The 16,696-nt window shown below is 53.7% G+C and overlaps 3 protein-coding genes across 3 annotated transcripts; all 3 read right to left on the bottom strand.

The window, feature by feature from the left end:
• Positions 1-1,034: 1,034 nt before the first annotated feature.
• Positions 1,035-1,959, bottom strand: LRP88_00991 (thioredoxin-like protein; the record flags this gene model as incomplete). The annotated part of the gene is made up of 2 exons (XM_083237692.1): positions 1,035-1,283; positions 1,336-1,959. The coding sequence occupies 2 exons, from the start codon at positions 1,957-1,959 to the stop codon at positions 1,035-1,037; spliced, it is 873 nt and encodes a 290-aa protein (XP_083106197.1).
• A 4,927-nt stretch (positions 1,960-6,886) lies between these two features.
• LRP88_00992 (G protein subunit beta) lies at positions 6,887-8,380 on the bottom strand (the record flags this gene model as incomplete). The annotated part of the gene is made up of 5 exons (XM_083237693.1): positions 6,887-6,907; positions 7,015-7,134; positions 7,207-7,296; positions 7,351-8,069; positions 8,251-8,380. The coding sequence occupies 5 exons, from the start codon at positions 8,378-8,380 to the stop codon at positions 6,887-6,889; spliced, it is 1,080 nt and encodes a 359-aa protein (XP_083106198.1).
• Positions 8,381-14,063: 5,683 nt separating this feature from the next.
• Positions 14,064-16,323, bottom strand: LRP88_00993 (uncharacterized protein; the record flags this gene model as incomplete). The annotated part of the gene is made up of 3 exons (XM_083237694.1): positions 14,064-14,175; positions 14,236-15,971; positions 16,084-16,323. 3 exons carry the CDS (start codon positions 16,321-16,323, stop codon positions 14,064-14,066), a joined length of 2,088 nt encoding a protein of 695 aa, XP_083106199.1.
• Between the last annotated feature and the right edge of the window lie 373 nt (positions 16,324-16,696).

Raw genomic sequence — 16,696 nt, forward strand, 5'->3', positions numbered from 1 at the left:
CACATGCTAACTCACGGCAACCACGGGCGACTTCACTTTCAAAGTACGGGGTTTTTGCCCTCCTCTTGAAACACACCGAGTTTGTAATGAGGCTCTGTAACCACCACGACTCTCGGGCTTGAACCACCAGTGACCTCGGCTTATTCACGACAAGCCTCCACCAACCAAGAAGACAACTTGCAACACTTCTTTGTGAGGAGTTTGCAAACTATATCCTCGGCGTCTTCTGTCCAATCCCGAAAAATCAGTCCTATGTCAGCAGTCTGTCTCCTTGTTGTCTTACCTACCCAAGCACGCGGTCTAAGGAAAGAACGAGATACCAGGAGGAAGGCATCGCTTTATGCCCGCATCAGTACAGAGCACTGATTCCTATACTCATATCTTTTCCTAGTTTTTTTTATATTTTAGGTAGATTATTTCCTCGCAGAATAGACGTGTTTCCTAAGAGTTAGGGGTCCTTTGCCCTTCTGGTTGGGCCCCATGCCAAGTACCCTGGCAAAGGCAGTGATGCTATTTATCCAATCATTTAAACGGGATGATCAACATGTTTGGAATCTTTGATTGATGCTTCTATACTGCCAAAATGGACGTCCAATCTCATGATTATTCGTGCAATTCAATATCAAGCGAATTCATAGTATCCCCCATCCCATCCCAAGTACCCAGGTGTCCACATGTATAAGGTAGGGTATCTCTATCTTCTTCATCCCATGAATTCCCGTATTCTATCCCATGGGCTCCGCCCGTCTTCATTCCGATGTTCTCATCACACTCTTTCAACCCGAGTTCAGACTGTAAAAAAGGCAGTGCAGTGCAGACTCCGTGGCATCCAAACTCCATCGATATGACAAAGGAAACAAAAAAGGCCAGCGTGAATCTATCCCTCCTGTGGGAGCTAGCGCTGTGTCTGGGGTATCGTAATAAGAGTCGTCAAGGTGGCCTGACGACTACGAGAAGTAATAGTGATTGTTGTCGTAGACATGGCCGCATTAGTGTAAAGTATGTGTGATATGGCGTGATATGGTCCGGACATATCATAGGATGGTGTGCTTCTGAAAGAGCTCCTTCAGCGATGAGGTGCCAAAGATCTCATCGTCGGGGATCATCTCGATCAGACCGGTCAGGTTGGCAAACAGGTCGCCCTGATTCCGGTAAGCCAGCATAGCTGGCACGGCAGCGTTGTCAAACTCGATCTCCTCGTAGTGGACCTTGACAAAGTGAACCTCGGGGTTGTTCTTAACCAGAGGCATAAGCGCCGACTCGATAGTAGCCGAAACCTCGCACTGCGCAAGTTAGCATTATGTTCCATCTCAAGTGGGAAAAGGCTAAACATACCTCATGGTCATAGACAAAGACGACAACGGTGGTTTCTCGTCCCACCTTCTCAATAGCGTCGAGATATCCCAGAGCATCCACCTCATCCAGTCTACCATAGATGCGAACACTGGGGCTGGTTCTCCGGTTCCTCACGGCACGGTTGGCCTCGCTCTCGAGCTCGCGCCTCCGGCTCTCTCTCCACTGCTGGAGGAAAGACTCCTCATCGGCATCACTCCGGACATCATCTTCGGACTCGCTGGTCTCGCTCCTGGGAGGAGGCTGGATGGCGGCATCGATGCCGAAGATGCTGTTGCGGGCAGTGCGCACACGGTGTCGCCATTTGTTCTTGCGGGCAGCCTCGTAGTTTCGAGCATCAGCGATGACGCCCTTGACGCCAGTGGAGCGGCCGCTGTCGAAAGAGGCCGGGGGGAGCTTGATCTCAGTGGCGCCAGCGCCAGTGAGGCGATCCATAGTAGGCATGCGCATAGCGGCGTCGATCTGGTTGTTGCGAAAGGTGTCTTCCTCGTCGAGGTCTTCGATATCCCTAAGATCGGAGTCGTTGCGGTCTTCAGGGTGGAGAGTCTCGCGATGGGTGTTCTTGGCGACTAGGTCGTTGAACTCTTCTTGAGCAGCAGTTGACATGGTGGGCAAGTTGATGGGGGGAATGCTCTTAATATGTATCTCGAGGGAGGGTGTGGTTGATGGAGGGCAGCGTCAGAACAGCGTCAGGGTTTGGACTTGGAGACGGGTATCGTTCTGGAAGATGTGGAGCAGGGGTGAGGAACAAGGCACAAGGCGAAAGCCGAAGATTGAAGCCTGGAGGAGTGTCGAGACAAGGGCAAGGGCGGTGAGATCGGAAGCTGGGAACGGAGGGCAGAGTCGACAAAGCGGAGGAAGGGGATCCTCTTTTGGGAGTCGGGCTGTTTCAGAACTGGGTCGAGTGACGACGTACGGAGAGAGGAATGTAAGGAGTCGGGAGCAAGGTCGACGAGAAACAAGAGAGGAACGCGGTCGAGCCACCTCGTGAACCGAGAAACGGGGTCGCGACGACACGTTGGACGAGGGCGCAAGAGTCGGGCGAAACAGGGATCGAGCGCACGTTGCAGGGCGCGCGCAGAGGGTTGCGAAGAAGGGGGGAATGCGACGGAGCTGATGACTGCGCTGCTTTGCTTGCGTGCGTGTGTCTGGAGGTGGAGGTGGAGGACAAGGATGAAGGGTCGGGCGGTGATGCGACAACGAGACCAGAAGGTCGATGAAATCTGCAAGCCACACCAGTAGCCAGGGGCGCGGTCGCCACAGGCAGACAGGGATTAGTCTAGTAGAGGGGGCTCAAAAAACCAAACGGTTTCTCCTCTTGGTGCGTGGCGGACGGGCGGCTTGAGGGCTGCTGTCTTGTTTTGGGCATCGGCATGACCGGGGGGTTGTCACAGATGGGATGGGAAATGGCGACGTTGCGCTACGGGGGTCACCTGGCCGAGAAAGTCAATGGGTCAAGAAATGAGCTTGATGCAGCAGTGACAGAATGGACGGATGCGTTGCTCAGGGGCGCAAGCAGGTAGGAGATAAGGAATTTTGGTGGTTCCAGACGCCGTTGGTGATGCAAACATGAATATTGCGTGGTGTTGATGGTGTTGGCGGTTGTGAGCCCTGCCCTGACCAACCCGACAGACGGGACTCGACTCTCAGTCAGCAACAGCAGCAACACCTGAAGCATGCCACCCCGCCCGCTGAATCGCCCACTGCAGCAGCTCGTTCGAGTGAGAACGGGTCGGGTCTCTGCAGCATGCGGCTGTCCAGAAACAGACTCTGAGGTGCCTCGGGTTCCTGGCATGAAGTGCAGGCATCTTCTGGCCAACCATTTCGTGTCTGGGAACCAATCACATGCGAGACAATCCTCCACTTCATCTGCCGACTGGGACATGGGTCTCACCATCAAGCTTCCCAAGTCAATATCCACGAGGTGTAGGATTCCATCCAGTTCCTACCAACGTAAGATGATTGATTCACTCGTCACATTTCACAGCGGAAAACGGCGAAGGCCAAGACGCAGTTCGAGTGTCATCCCATCCGACGTTGCCTCGACCACGCTGCTTCCGAATTCCCTCACGAATTCCCTCACGAATTCCAACGGGGGAGAACCACTTCGTCTCAGCCAATCCCTAGTCCCGGCATTCAATACCAGGTTCTGATATCGCCCGGTCTTCCCTACCGATCCTACTCTTACCCATCCCCCAGCATCTTAGCATGAGCATGACGACTCTTCATCTGTCCCGTCCCCGTCCCACGGGCTTAGACCGAAGCTAGCGCAAAGCGCCCTTGTTTCACGCTCTTGTTTCATACCAGTAAACGACATGGGGGACACTGGTCTCGCTCGTCGAAACAGACGGTGAAGAGAGAAGAGCCGATGATGGCGCACGCGACTTCCGAGCGTTGCAACCTACCACACGAGGCTTTGGAGTCGACGCAAATAGGGCACGCATCTGATCAAGAGTCTCACAACAAAGACTGCTTTGATATTTGTGTCAACCACCGAGTCGTGGTATGCACGGTTTCGGCAATCATCCCGCACTGGCTTCTGGAATAAGCCCCAGCCATGAATGAATTGAGGCTTTGTTTTTTTTTTTTTTCTTTGGTCTCACTCAGCCAAGTCACGATAAGAACAATGGCGGTGGCGCTACCTGCGGAATCCAGAGTTTCCGGAAACGTCCACAGGGCGCAGCTGCGACGACTGAAGCATGGGCACGAGGACGGCCTCGGCTCTTCTTTCACACTACGTCTTGCTTGAGCTGAAAAGAAAGTCGAGAACAAGCAGGGTGCATCGCTGACTGGCAACCTTGTAGCCTCTGACGAACCCATGAGTGCATTGCCGGAACGGAACGCAGAGACTCGGCGAGAGCAGCCGGGCAGATGGCTTTGTTCGTCGAGAACCATGGCATCATGCGTGCATTGTGCCCGCCCGGGTCCATTTCGTCCTTCTTTGTTTACTTTGCTCGTGTCTGACGCTTCAGCCTTGTCCGTGGTTCGATGTAAGAAGAGGGCTTGGCTGCATCAAAGGCCAACAACACCAGATAAAGACGAGCCATGCTACGGTACTCTCGAACAAAAGAAAGCACTCGATGAGAATAGCGTCAGAATCGCCAGTCCTTCAAACCACAATCAACCCACAATCGTTTCTTCTAGCGCCTCTGCCGGCCTCCTAATGCACATCATCAAGATCAACCACCGTTATTTCCCCAGACCCCCCATCACAACCCTCATTAAAGCCTCAGTAATTCGAGGAGCGTGTAAAAAAGCAAGTCCATGCTCAATAACCTCACTTGCTCCCCCCACGGCTTGAGTTGCAATTCTATTCATAGCACGTTCCTCCTCAAGCCACAACACGCGAGATGCCTCATGCCCGCAAATTGCGCCAGGCTTCGTGGCGGGTCCCTTTGAGGCTTGAGGTAGCAGCACCCCGGCATCGCCGAACGTTTCTAGAACAGACGGCGTCGGGAGAGCCTCCTTGGGACATTTCATCGTTGACCGCTCTCCTTGGCTTCTACTCCTTGATGAAAGAGAGCTAAAGCATTAATGCACATCTTAAGATCTCAGTCTGCCAACTACAACGCTGTAATCTCCATGCTACTCCCTCTCCTTAATGACTTTTCCTCAGTATCGGAGACCATCTTCTTGTCCCATCGTAGATGCAGAAACTGTGGATTCGATCAGTCTCGGGCCATCATCAGGTACGCGCTCTCTTAATACCAATGATTGACAACGCATATCGACACCATCCCGTGATGTGTGGCCAACGGTCCAACAAGAGGCACCAGTCTTTTTCATGTTTGTTTTTTACCACATCATGTATTCTTGCTTCTTTCGTCAAGCCATCGTCATATAATGTGCATCTTCCTTTGTCTTTGTCTCCTGATGGCCAATGCTGAGGGTGGGAGCGGAGAGTTGTTGGTTCCCTGATTCATTCAGCTTGCCCGACTCCCCGACAGAAGCACTGGTTGTCCTTAAAGACTGCACATGCCCCCAGCTTTAAGAACTTTCGATCTTGGAACCGGATCTTACACGGTCGCGCGTACTCGTTTCAGAGAGGACACTTGAGACTGTGATCACTACCAGACCTTGGACTGTGAGAGTACCGGCGAGCCAAGAAGGTATATGTTCAACATGCTTCTACCTCCATTCATCCCCTCTGTCACCAGCCGAGAGTTACGAGATGGCCATGAGACTCAGTTGGAGCGGTGATATTGCCCTGCCCGTCGCTCGTTCATATTTGCATATCGTGTGTTGCGGCATGTCCGATTTCCTTGCTCCCCAAATATCGCATACATCTTTTCACATCATGATATACCTTCTCTTCTATAATTCATCGCGACAGACATCACTTCATGACGATGAAAAGCCGAGTCTCAAGAAGGGGACCATTAAATATCTATCTCCTCTATCCTCCCATCTCCCTGCGAATCTCTCCTTGACCGCTGCAACATTTCAAAATCAACGCATGATAGCCTCCCGAGTCATGACACAACCATATCCTTATCCCTCAACCGTCGACGAGGGATTCCAGTCCATATGGGACTATCCGTACAATGTAAGAACTAAATCAAGAAACAGTGCAACATGGGGATCCGAGACAACAACCATGACAGCATAGAAACCATTCATCGAAAACACCATACCCGGAGAATCAACTGGTCCTCCAAGGGTTAATCCCCAAGCCAGATGAGCCCCCTCAAGAGTCGAGTCCCCGATAAAGTCCAGGTTTCTCACCCGAGCTGAGCTCATGGCTTCTTCCAATCGCGACAACTGCGCCAGCAAACACGTCCATCCAGCCGAGTCCGTCCAGGGAGTGCCGAGTAATTTCAGAATTCGTGATATACGCCAGCGACTGGGAACGACGGATAGGCGGCAAGTGTGGATAGCTTTTGAAACATCATGGTGTATTATCTCGAGGTCTGAAATTTTTGCTCGGTATAGCCGTCAACTCCCTTGGATTCCCCTAGTATGAAATCGTCCTCCCACAGCTGACCCCGGCTCGTTGAATTATCGCTTTGTAGTAGAAAAACGGTCGGAACCGAGAAGTGCGTGCCGCGGAGACTCGAGGCGCATACAAGGGGCAACTGAAGAACACAGAGGAAACCCATCCAGTAATACAACCACCCATTACTAACAACCCAAGTTGTGTCAGAAAAGGGGAAACTATGGTGCAGAGAATTTTGCAGTGCGGAGGGAGACAAGAAACGATGAGGAAAGCAACGACGAAAAATAAAAGAAATGGAGGTATCGCATCAGCCAGTGTATCTTCTTTCCCAAGTCCACCGCGGGAAAACAGCCCACGTTTGAGTTCTCGCGTGCGTCCGGCCGGGGAAAGTCGTCTGTAGAGGGTATGTGTGAGAGATAGGTGCGGTTCGTCACGTCGTCCTGCGTACGCCAATAGTCGCGACTGTGATGGGCGTCGTTGGTCCTATTCGAAATCGGTGGGCGATATAATCGTTTGAACGCAAATGCTATAGAGGCCGCGGCGCGTACTGGCATTTGTATATCCAGACAAAAGGTCCATCGTGGTCGCAAACAGCGTTTAGTAGGCCCAGATTTTAAGCTGGGGATCATGTTAGTCACGACTCCATTGTAGAAACCCACTCCAGCATTCCGAGCCAGGCAGAGGATACGCCTGTGGCGCCGTTGATGGTTCAGCAGTTTACTCACCAGAGAATCCCATGAGCCCGTGCACAAGCTTGTGCCATCGTTGCTCACGCCCAAGCAGCTGACTCGGTTCTCGTGGCCGACGAGAGATCCAACCTTCTCACCCCGAGTAATATCCCACACCTATGTCATGTCAGCACGAGTAGAATTATCCAGGCTCGAGAACAATGCCACGAGCCAGACAATAATGCTCACCTTGCACTCGAAGTCATCATATCCAGCAAAGAGCAATCGTCCAGAGACGGAGGTGGCTACCGAGGTGATGCCACAGAGAATGGACTCAGACTACCAATTGCGTTAGCGTAGACTCAGGAGCCAATTTGCCAGACCCACACTTACCCCGTAGAGGTTGAGTTCACGATCAGCGCGAATATCAAAGAGACGGCAAGTGGCATCGTCGGATCCGGTCACAAACGAGTGGCCGTCAGGGAAGAACTGGATGGCGTTGATATCGGACTCGTGGCCAGCAAAGGTCTGGACAGCCTTGCCGGCGCGGATATCCCAGAGCTTGGCGAAGGCGTCGCAAGCACCGGAAATGAAGGTGTTCTGGTTGGTCGGGTTGAGGCTGATGCTCATGACGTCGCCGAGATGGTCGGCAAACTCGGTCACCTTCTGGCCCGTCTCAATATCCCACTTCATACAAGTCATGTCACCCGATGAGGTGAGGATGCTGCGGTCGTTGATGAAGCGGCAGCAGGACAGGTAGCCGGCGTGGCCAGACAGCTCGCGGGCGACACGCGTGGGGCCGTCGCGTTGCTGGTTAAGGTTGTAGATAGAGCAGATATTGTCGAGACCACCGCAAGCAACAAAGTTGCCGCTGGGGGCGTAGGCGCAGGTCATGACCCAAGATGAACGCAGGGGAATAGCGTGGACCTTGTTGGTGGTGTAAGCATCCCAGATAATGAGCTTGCCATCCTGAGAAGCAGAGACGAGGTGTCTCCGGTCGGTAGACCAGTGCATGGCATAAATCTTGGCCAGATGACCCTTGAGCGTCCGCTTGGCCTTCATCAGCTGGTTCTTGGGGATAGGCTCGTGGGCCTGTTGCGCGACAGCGCGAACTGGTGGATTGGAAAGACCGCGTCAGCATTGATTTCTACAGCAAGAACAAGACAATGTCGGAATGGCGTTGAGAGCGCATGGAAGCTTTGTTTACAGCTCACGTCCATGCAATCATCGCGGGTGTTGATGTGACGGGCCATCACACCCGCCAGGGGAGAGCAAACGAGGAGAAGCACATACGGGTTGTGTCGGCGAGGTCATCCTTCTTCCTCTTGATTCGGTCCTTCAGAGTCTCAGCTTCGCGACGGGCCTGCTGGATGCGCGATTGCATAGCCTCGGGCGACACATCGCTGGGGCCTTGAGAATTCATTGTGATCGAACGACGGACGCGCGAGCGAGACGGAGAGCGGGATGGGGTGTTTCGGAAGCGGTGTCGAGGGCGAGAACGAAGTCGAGGGAAGACGACGATGCTCAGGTCCAAGTCGAGCTCGAGGAGAGCAGAGCAAAGCAGAAAGGAGCGGCGATCGAGAGGAGAAATTGACGATGGGCGGAAACAGAGGCTCGGCCGGCTGAGGTCGGTGGATGAATGGATGGAAATGGACAAACTGCAGTGCGAGTGGAGAGGGAGATGGCCGGAGAGGGAGAGGGAGCGAGGAGAGGAGGATTGCTAGTGGTAGGGGCCCTTTAGGGGGGGGAGGGAATGCAAGCTACAGGGGGGTGTGTGCGTCGAGTGGGTGAGTGTGGGCGCGGGCGGCGGGCGAGCCAGTCGCAGCACAATGCCTTAGCTGGAGGACGGGACCTAGGACATGACCACCATCCATCCCAAATATCGACAGCTGCGGACGGGCAGAATTTCGGCCGGTTCCTCAAAGTCAGCTGTATTCCAGGTAACTTGGGTATTCGGGTATTGTTTTGCGGTTCTTGATGCTATCGTGGACGGCACAAGAGAAGCAGGAATAACGCTCCCGTCTGCCGCGCTGCCTCGGTCCGCCTAAAGACGGGTACATCGTCCCTCTCAACGTCCAAAGCAAATTCAATGTACCTCGATTTCTCCAAGGCCCCGCCGTCAATTTACAGTGGACTTCCACCAAGGAGACGCACGCACCGCACCTGCAACTAGAACCCTGCGGCCGTCGCCGTCGCCCCGACCCTTTTTGTGCACTTCTTCCGGGCTTCCATCCATCCATTGATCCATCATCCACTCAAATGGCATCCTCTTCATGTACGGGCTCCATGGCCATCATCATCGACATCACCACCTACGTTTGGATATCTCATTCCAACTTTAAACGCGCAATGCCCTCCTTTATCGGAGACGCCTACTGTCGACTATGATCCAAGTCCCAGCCTGGAGCCGAGCTGTCCTGTCCCCTCCCCCAGGCGATGGGACTTTGTGCAGCAGTACTTTCATATTACATTACATGCACAGCATCAACAACAGACCAGCCCCTGACCTCGTCCTGGGAACCATCAACTAAGCCCACCCAAGCTTCCATCAGAAGCTCACCTCGCCCACTGAGAGGCCGAGCCAGGCCTTTCCGGGCAGCAAACAGGGCTAGAGCCTCGCCCTAGCAGCAGAGGGACCTAGCCCGAGCTGGATGCAAGTCTGGAGGCGCACCACCACAAACCAGATTGCAACCCAGATTGCAGTGGGCACGGCCACTGGATGCGTCCGCTGGTCAGAGGGCATCCACCCAGAGCCACTGAGGTGATCTCCCGCCAAATTTGATCATGGCATCCATCCAGCTCCGACAAGCTTCAACACCAGAGAACCAGCCCACGGCATTGGATATCGCGGGTCATCTGCTGGTACGACACAGTGCCCTACCCGGGTCGCCTCAAGGGTGATCATGACAGTCAAGGCTGTCGACGATAGCATGTTCTTCTACTTATCCAGGAGGAGGGCCAGGTGCCTGCTTAGCAACTCATACCTAGAACCCGGACTAGCTACTCGTAGCTTGGGCCAAGACGAGCCCAGTCCGGCCCAGAAGGTGTACAAACGCTACTTGCTGCCCTCAAGAGTGACCTTGAGCTTCGCAGCACCTGCTGGTCTCAGAGGTACCTCCTCCAAAGCCGCCGTGGGCTGTTTTCCGGGCTGCCGCCTACGGGCCTTGTCGACTCCACCGTCATCCACTCAAATCAATCCTCACTGGTTCACTTCCTCGACGGGGTTCAACCCAGTGACCCCCGGAAGGAAAACACGACACGGTCGACAGGCAGGACCTGCTTGGTGCGATATGGGGCCGCAGCCCCCCATTGTCGTCGGGACAATGATTGGTTTTGTCTACGACCCCTTGCGGCCGAACAAAGTCCTGGCGATGAGGGCCTTGTTTCTCCAGTTGTCATTACTGGCTTGCTCCCAAGCAGCTGGAATGGACAGAAACAAAACACCAGGTCTCGGGTGGTCACCGCGCTTCTCCTCAGGTACGGACGGTCCAGGGCTTCGAGTCGGCTTCTTCAAGCCCCCCTACGGTATGGTATGCTTGACCCGTAGCCTTGTGGTCAGTCGGCTCCCGCCATAGCCAAGGATGCTCGGTACCTTGGTACGGTTTCGTCAACAAGACGCCCGTGGAACAAGACACATTGTCCGGCCCCGGGACAACGGGACTCAACCCAGGCACGAAGATGTCTAGAGCAGGGCCCAAGAAAGCTTTGCACAACTCAAAAAACGCACTGTGCCGACATCGTTTGCGACTTCGGAGTTGGAGGCGACATCTGCCAGCAACCATGCCTCCAACACTGTTCCAACTGGCAATGACCATCCTGCAACAATTCGGTCGCAACCCCCGGCTCCCATCATGGTACATATGGGGCAAGCAGCTGCAAGCCTTCCGGGGAACAAATGGAGCCGCGGAGGATCTTGTGGAGCCAACCTCAGGAGCTCCAGCAATCCCCTGTTCCTTGCAAGGCAGGCTTCTTGGGGGCTTGTCCTGCTTGTTCCTCTGTTGCGATTCTGGACCCTGCTCCTCCATGGATGGCTTTCTCGGTTGTCCTGGCTGTCGATCATTCTTGCACTCAATTGCTGGCAATGGACCAAGAGGCTCAGGTGCTTGTTCGCCGTTTACGTCTGGCGGCGTTCAGCAGGAAGCTTATTGATAGGGCGACTCCTCTGATTCGAGCCGCCAACCTCCACCCACACCCATATCCGTCGACTGCTCGTACGACAGCCATTCCGCGGCTCAGCCTGAAGCAAAGCAGCCAACCGCCATTTGTCAGACAGTTGATTCCGAATAAGGAGTGGGCGCTCTTGCTGTTTAAGAAGAGCCGAGCAGGGCACAACATTGTTGGCGTTTTGCCCTTTGGCCAGGCAGGGACTTTGCACGGCGAGCGACGGTGCCGTACTACAGATGGTACCTGCAGCAGAATGCAACCTCCAAAGTGCGCTATGCATAGCGCATCCAGATCACAATGCCTATGGATGGGATGGTCGAGTTCCACATATGCCAGGGCCTTTTTGAGGGCAGCCAGCAAAAGCGGCTTTTCTCATCTACGATCGAGGCCATCCCTGGGTTCTCGAATAGTCGGCTTGGCTGGCTGGTATGGTTGTCTGTCCAGTCAAATACATCCCGAGTCTGTCAAGATCGGCCTTCCGCCGCCGTGGCTCCAAGATTTTCATGGTGTCATGTTCCCAGGTTAGCCTCGCCCACTGCAGAAAAGTTGGGACAAGACAACGCGCCTTGAGACAGGCATGCGTTTATTCAATTCAACATCCAATGGCGCCTATTAGGGCAGAAGGTCCAGGGCCCCAGCGCAATTTACCATCCGCCAAACATCCACCCACTCAAGGCCTGAAGGAGGGGCTTACGATGTGGCCGAACCCCAGTCCCCTTACCCGTCCCATTCCCAGTCCGGATAGTGATGGATGATGCCCCTGATGAGCTCAGGGGTGTTGACAGGCATTTCTTCCCGACTGCCTTTTCCAGACAACCAGGGCACATTGACTGTTAACCCGAGGTCTCGTGCAGACATAGTTGCGCAGTGGTCAAAAATATCCTTTCGGCTAACAGTCACAGATTCGACATGTTTGCCGTTCCTGTACCTTGAACTATCTCGCGATGACAATCTCGGCTTTGTTCCCAAATCGACATCACGGCTTCGGTGCAAGGTTGCTCTCACCAACAGGTTACCAGTTCTCAAGCCGGCATTAGCAATGACAGCCCATTGCAATATTTGAGCTTGTTATATGCCGCGCCTCGTTCAACAGACTTGTCGTCAATACCACAAAGAGCAATTGCCGTGACCTCACCGGCGTTGATCTCTCCTGGCTCCTGATCAAAGGCGCGCTCATTTGAGTCGGGAAAAGCTTGAGACCAGGAGATAGCTTGCCGGCTTGGCGCCCCTTTTGCTTCCAGATCGTCCTTCACACCAGCATGGCCGGCAGACAGACAGACAGTCAGACAGACAGCAGTGCCTGCATGTGTGTTCCCCTATCTCCGGCGCATGATTCATGACACCACCTCCGTTTATTTCCTTCTCGAAGCCCTAGCCAAGACTTCCCTCTGTCCCAGCGACCGGGCTCCGTTTTCGATGTGACGGAAAGTTGGACGCCAAATTTGTCTTGTTTCCTCTCATGGCTTGACCAAGGCGTTTTCCCTTGCTCGTCGTCACTTGGTGTTGGTTCGCGCTTACAAATGTGAACAGAAGCTCGGCGATCTCATTTCTGCGAGATGCGACGCAGCTAGAGAGAGCTTTCTTTTTCCTTGTCTTGCCGTGTCTTGTCTCGTCTTGTCTTGCTTTTCTTTTTCCCGGCTCAATGTGCCTTGTCCATGTCGCAATATGCAGACATGACTCAGTGTCGAATAACCCTACGCAGGTCCGCGAGCCGTGCGCTGTGTTACCAGTGAAGAATTGTTAGTCCGAGAGCGTCCCTACGTAACCAAATTTAAAGCTCTCCGTGGATGCACAAGGCCTTATTCGACAAACAAGGTCGTGGATAGGGAAAACAAGAGACATCGCGCTCAGGAGAACATTCCCTTGGCTATGCTCAGGTAGCACGTAGCTGGTAGCTATGGATGCTATGGAGTCCGGTATGAATTACTACAGCCCACGGGAAACAGTGAATAAATCCATTTAACTACCTGCAAGTCCAAGGTATCGAATCGTATTGAAATATTCCTAAGTAGCTTTCTATGGGGGCAAAAAGGGCAACGAGACCGTCAAGATACAGAGCTTGCCTCTCGCCATGCGATGCTCTCTCGTCAAGGTTATCCACTCAACATATCGGACACACCAGAACTGAACATATCAAAGGCAAACTCGTCGGCTCCTTGTACCTGGGCTAGTTGTGGGAAGACCTACCCGTTCTTTACATCCCGCAATAAGTATACATTGTAAACCAAGTCCATAAAGGCCTGATGGCTAGGTGTAGCAGAGAAGGGTGCACCGGGGGAGGCGTCCATACCATAACCATAGCTCATGGTCTGTGAAACTTTCCGATGGCAAGTCTAGCCTTTGGCATGTGAGTAATGGGACATTTGCCAAGACACAACTCATTACTCGGTTAGGCGAACGTGGTCCTTGTCTATCTGTGAACATTCGGAAATGGTGGTTGAGTTTGGCATGCTGGCTACCCTGTAGAAGCCAACAATCGTGGCAGAACATCCCTCTTTTCTAGCCCAGTGCCTCTGTACAATAGTCCAGCGGGGGTGGGCATTCGGTTGGATGATTGTGTTTTCTCAGTCTTATCAAGTTAACTAACTTGTCGTGTTGGCATTGTCGATAATGCTGATCCCCTGAGTTGTCAATGGTGGACAGTGAACTATATTGCATCGGCTTCAATTCAACTACATGTCGAATCACAATTTGTAGATAATCAGGTACTATATGGACAGCAACCACGCATACTGACCGTTCATCAAGAGGTGTCTTCTCATCAAACCCAAACCCGCGAATCTCTTAAAAATAAATAGAAATACCTATAAAGGCCTGCCCAATCCCAACCAGAAGCTCTACCATGTTTTATCTACATCCAATAGCCCACTGCATAGGACCGAATTCTAGTATTTCCCTAAACCAGAAGTCTACTCCAGTACCCATCCCCATGTGAAAATCACCTAGTGTGTGCTTGCCCAGTCCCTGAACCACTCCAGCGCCTCTGGGTTGGCGACGCTCGCATTGGTCTTGACGTTTAGACCAGAAAGAATTTGCTTGACTGCCACCTCGATCCTACAACCAAAAAGTCAGCACTGACCAATATCAAAGCTCGAAAAGTATATGGATACTCACTTCTTGCCGTTGCCCGTCTTGGGAACCCCTCCGCCACACTCCTCCACGACACCAGGGACGTGTCGTGGGCTCAGTTCGGCCTTGATCTTGGCCTTGATGCGTGTGCGTAGGTCGTCACCAAACTTTTGCCCGGGAACCATCACCACAAAGAGACAGACCGTCTCGTCTGTGTCCGTTTCCCTTCGGCGTCCAATGCACACAGCGTCCTCAACCTCCGAGGCAAAGAAGCGTGTTAGGATGTTGTAGATCTCGGCTGATCCGAACCGCACGCCCGAGGGCTTCAGAACACCGTCTGATCGACCCAGCATGACGAGACTTCCCGTTCCAGGGTCGGGGATTCGCACAAAGTCACCGTGGTGCCACACTGGTCCATCCACACCGCAAACATTCCCGAATCGATCGAAGTAGGCCGACTTATACTTGGCCTCGCCGTTGGCGCCGAAGAAGGTAAGGGGTTGGCACGGAAAGGGCTTGACGCAGAGGAGGTCGCCAGGCTCACCAGCCGGGATCGGCTCTCCTGTGACAGAGTCGACTGCACGAATAGCCATACCAAGGCCGGCGCATTGGATCTCACCGACACGCACGGGGAGGAGTGGACAGGGCGCACCGAAGAGGGAGATGATGTCTGTGCCTCCGGTGATGGAGCCAAGGTTGATGTGCTTCGGAAAAGCCTCGTAGACAAACTTGAAGGTGGAAGGGGGAAGAGGTGAGGCAGTCGAGTAGATGGCCTGGAGTTTGGAGAGGTCAATGGACTTGTCGCGGATAGGGTAAACGCCGTTGGCCTCGAGGGCGGTCAAGTAGGCAGCCGAGGTGCCAAAGTGAGTAACCTCAAACTCGGAAAGGAGACGTGGGATAGAGAGGTGAGAGTGAGGGCGGAAGGGCGAGCCAGAGTAGACGATGACGGTAGCACCGACTGCAAGGGCGCCGATGCTCCAGTGCCACATCATCCACGAGGTCGTGGTGTAGTAGAGCATCCTGGACGATGAAGTGAGGGAGCAGTGAAGCAGATGCTCCTTCTTGTGTTGCAGGAGCGTGCCAAGTGCCGTATGAACAATGGCCTTGGGAAGTCCAGTAGTACCGCTTGAGTAGAGGACATAGAGAGGATGCGACGGAGGAAGCTGCTCAAATTTGATCGCCTCGTCAGATGCAGAGTCGAGGAACTTGGCATACTCGACCGCCGAAACTCCTTGCTTGCTGATCTCCTCGAGACCAAGTCCTCCTGAGCTGATGTTGTTGATAACAACCACGGTCTCAAGTCCATTGCCCTTCAGAGCGCTCACAATCTCGGTCGTCTTTGAGACACTGGACCACTCCTTACCATTGTAGACAGTGCCATTGTCAGCGAATAGGACCTTGGGCGCAATCTGGTTTAGACGATCCAAAACAGCCGAAACGCCATTATCAGGACTGATTCCGGTCCAGATAGCACCAATTGCGGCAGCGCCGAGCATCGCGACAAGCGCCTCGACATGGTTAGAAACGAAACCCGCGACAACGTCATTGGGCTTGAGGCCCGCTGCGCGTAGAGCGTTGGAGCAGCGGCGAACGGCCTCTCGGAGCTCAGCCCATGAAGTTGTCACCGTGGAGCCGGGGAGCTCGGTAACGGTGATGACGGCTGGAGAATCCGGTTCGGGAAGTGGAGATGTTGCGGGAAAGAGGAGGTTCTCGGCAAAGTTGAGACGAGCAGTTGAGAAGAAGTCGGGGCGAGGATACATGGGAGCGTTAGAAGGAAGGACCTGCGAGGGGCATTAGTTGAGTTTCATAGCCATTGAAGCATGTTGAAGGTCAATTGGTATTCCTCGACCGGCTGTAAATGCCCTTCGAGGCCCATCTTCATGGCTTTCGTACCTCGTCGAACGGCTTAGACGCCGTGATGCCCACAAAGTGCCAAACTTCTTCCCAGAATAAAGCCACCTCGTCAATGGACCACTTGTACAATGCTGGGTAGCCATCTAAGCTCAGCCCGTGCTTCTTGTTGACATGCTGAAGAAACTCCCACATCGGAGTCGACTCGGGATTCGGATGCCTCCAGAGCACATTGTCGTCCGGAGGCGCCGCAGCGGATGGAGCAAGCTTATCGATTGACATGACGGCCATTGAGAGTAGAGTAGAGACGGTGAGAAGCTGGTCGGTCAGACAACCCCTCGAGATGGTGTTTTTGTTGGGGAAGAGCTGAGTGACGTCGACTCTGGGGAAGGAGAGATGGCCGGGGATTCAATTGGGGAGACGCAGCACGAGAAAGCAGCAGGACAGACAGGAGAGCAGAGTATGAGGAAGAAGGAATTGCGCTATTATTGTTCACCGAGGAGGAAAAATGGTATCAAAGATTTGATTATTCCGAGGGAGCTCTACATTTCCGACCTGGAAACGCGGAACACCAGAGATACTGGCCGTTGAAAGCCGTCCCCTCCCGCTCTCGGCTTTCCCCCACCCCGCACGGCGGCGGTCCGACCCCGAGATG

This window comes from Fusarium phalaenopsidis, assembly GCF_050370095.1.
Source record: "Fusarium phalaenopsidis strain FUZ10S chromosome Unknown contig_32278, whole genome shotgun sequence".
Classification (NCBI taxonomy): domain Eukaryota; kingdom Fungi; phylum Ascomycota; class Sordariomycetes; order Hypocreales; family Nectriaceae; genus Fusarium; species Fusarium phalaenopsidis.